Raw genomic sequence first — 2,334 nt, forward strand, 5'->3', positions numbered from 1 at the left:
TCTCTCTCTCTCTCTCTCTCTCTCTCTCTCTCTCTCTCTCTCTCTCTCTCTTTCTTAATATATATACGAACGAAAAAAAATAAAGCAAAAAGAAAGAAAACAATAGTTGCTCACCTTTGCACCTGGGCCGGCGGCCGGCTGTGGAGGTACCTGGGATGTGACGACCGTCACGCGTGACACACCAGCAGTAGCCCGTGGACGTGTGGCACTGGGGGCAGCATGAGATAAGGCAAGATAAAGTGGGTTAAGATAGTATGAGACAAAATAACACGGGATTAAATAAGATAAGACAAGATAACATGGGTTAATGTAAGCATAAGAAAAGACAATAAAAGACGGGATAACTTAAGATAAGATACAATTTTAGTTTTTGTAAAAACTCGTCATGATGTAAATGTCGAAGATAAGAGGTGTTACTGCTAGAGGGGGAAAATAAGGACGATAGATGTTTGATAGTAATACACAAAGAAAACAAGTAGGAAAGATAAGGGCGATATATCTATGCTGAATAGGAAAGCAGGAGCAAATCACACAAGAGCACTCGCCAACCGGCCAGAATTATACAAAGAAAGACAGATTAAGATAAAGCAAGGTTCAATTCTGTTTACTCTCTTTACAACACTCACAAACACTTATTACCTTGAGGTGCAAGGCAGATACACAACATTGACTCACTCACTAACTCACGCCCACACACAGACGCAAACATCAGCACGAGTGCATGTGCGCCCACAGGCTGACAAAATAAGCAAGACAAAACGTATAGAAAAGACAGTCATAAAAAGGACAGGAAGAAATGTGAGGGAAAGGGGAAAGAAATCAGCAACGTAAAAGAAGGTACAAAGAAAACAATTAATTATGAAACAGGAAGAAAGAAAGTCAGCCAGACAGACAAACGAGCGTTAGCCGAGACGGCGACTAGAGAGTGTAGGAAGGACAAACTTTGCTTTTTTATAGGACAAGCATCACGGTTGTATGCATCTACCAATTTATATTACATGAAAATTAAGGAATTTAAATTAATATGTCTGCCGTGGGGTAATACAAATCGTCCTAAATGTATGACGAAGGACGAGGGAATTGTAACTCTATTTTTTTTTTTATCAGGGTGAGATTTTAGAATTTATACAATATGTGATGGCATAACAGACCCCGTTGCTTCTCGCTTTGAGTGTTTTCGAGATAGTAATACGCGATTAAAGTCGATCAAGGAGAAATCGGAGTTATGCCTTGAAATTAAACTTAATAAACTTAATGCATCTTTTGTATTGCTTCCAATTAAAAACATAGGCGAAATCTGTTCATAAATATGTTTATTTTATGTTTTTTTACCCTGCCCTAAATCTAATAAAAGGCAATCTTTTATTTTAAAAGTCATCTTTCTCTGCTGTGTCTTTCAAACATACCCTGAAGATATTGGCATGAGATTAAGTAAAATTACCTAGAAAAGTGTTCTGAATCAGAATAATAATATCTTAATTTGAAGGTTTTGAAACTTATGAAGGGTCTTGTGTACCGCTAAACACATTTTGCGGAGCAAGCCGTGAAGTTATCTTGTATGCAGGGTCAGATTCCAAAATTTCAAGACTTGATATCGTAGATATTTCGTAGAGTGCAAACCCCCCAAGATGTTCAGAATACTATTAACTTCAACATTTCTGCTGTTATGCTCTATCGGAAACAACCTTTCTATAGTGGTTCCCGGCGGTGCTGTAAAAACCAGGTCAAAAGAAAGGTAAAAGTTACTGCGTGTCCCACAAGGAAGCAAGTACATCCGAGCGACGCATAAAGGAAAACAATTAGTTTGTGTCAAGGTGATGACGTATTTTGAAGGACACACTTGGTTTCCGCGTAATAACTATTCCTTTGTTCGCATTTTTTAAGCATAGTGGATTCATCCAAAAAGCAACCGTTGAGCAAAGCAATTAACTAACAACTGACTGCTCTGCTCTGTTTTGGGGTCGGTGTGGAAGTTTGGGGACCGGGGGGAGGGGGGACAGAAGAGGAGGACGGGCAGGGCGCTTCACATCTCAACCACACACCTCTTTGCAACCATGTGACCAGTATGGGAAGGAAATGGAGACAAAAACAGGTCATCGAGTCCAAAGACAAACGGAGGTTAAAGCGTTTTTTAGTTCAGTGTATTAAAAGAGTTACGACCATATCCACCTATTGACACTGGAATTTCTATTATCGACCCAAGTAAACGGCTCATTTCCAAAAAAGCAAGAACAGACATGTATTGAAAATCATTTGTACCAACTGCAGTGAGCTTACTGAACACACCGTGCTACTAATGAAAGAGAGAGAGAGAGAGAGAGAGAGAGAGAGAGA

General features: G+C 39.5%; 1 protein-coding gene across 1 annotated transcript in view; it reads right to left on the reverse strand.

Annotated features, from left to right (window-relative positions):
* The window catches only part of LOC101851681 (SPARC-related modular calcium-binding protein 1), a gene marked incomplete at its 5' end in the record, with an annotated part of 32,439 nt that extends 32,231 nt beyond the window's left edge, over positions 1 to 208 (reverse strand). The window contains 1 exon segment of the mRNA XM_013089276.2: positions 115 to 208. Within this exon segment, the coding sequence (XP_012944730.2) occupies positions 115 to 208 (94 nt within the window).
* Positions 209 to 2,334: the final 2,126 nt, after the last annotated feature.

Source organism: Aplysia californica, unplaced genomic scaffold (genome assembly GCF_000002075.1).
Source record: "Aplysia californica isolate F4 #8 unplaced genomic scaffold, AplCal3.0 scaffold00915, whole genome shotgun sequence".
Classification (NCBI taxonomy): domain Eukaryota; kingdom Metazoa; phylum Mollusca; class Gastropoda; order Aplysiida; family Aplysiidae; genus Aplysia; species Aplysia californica.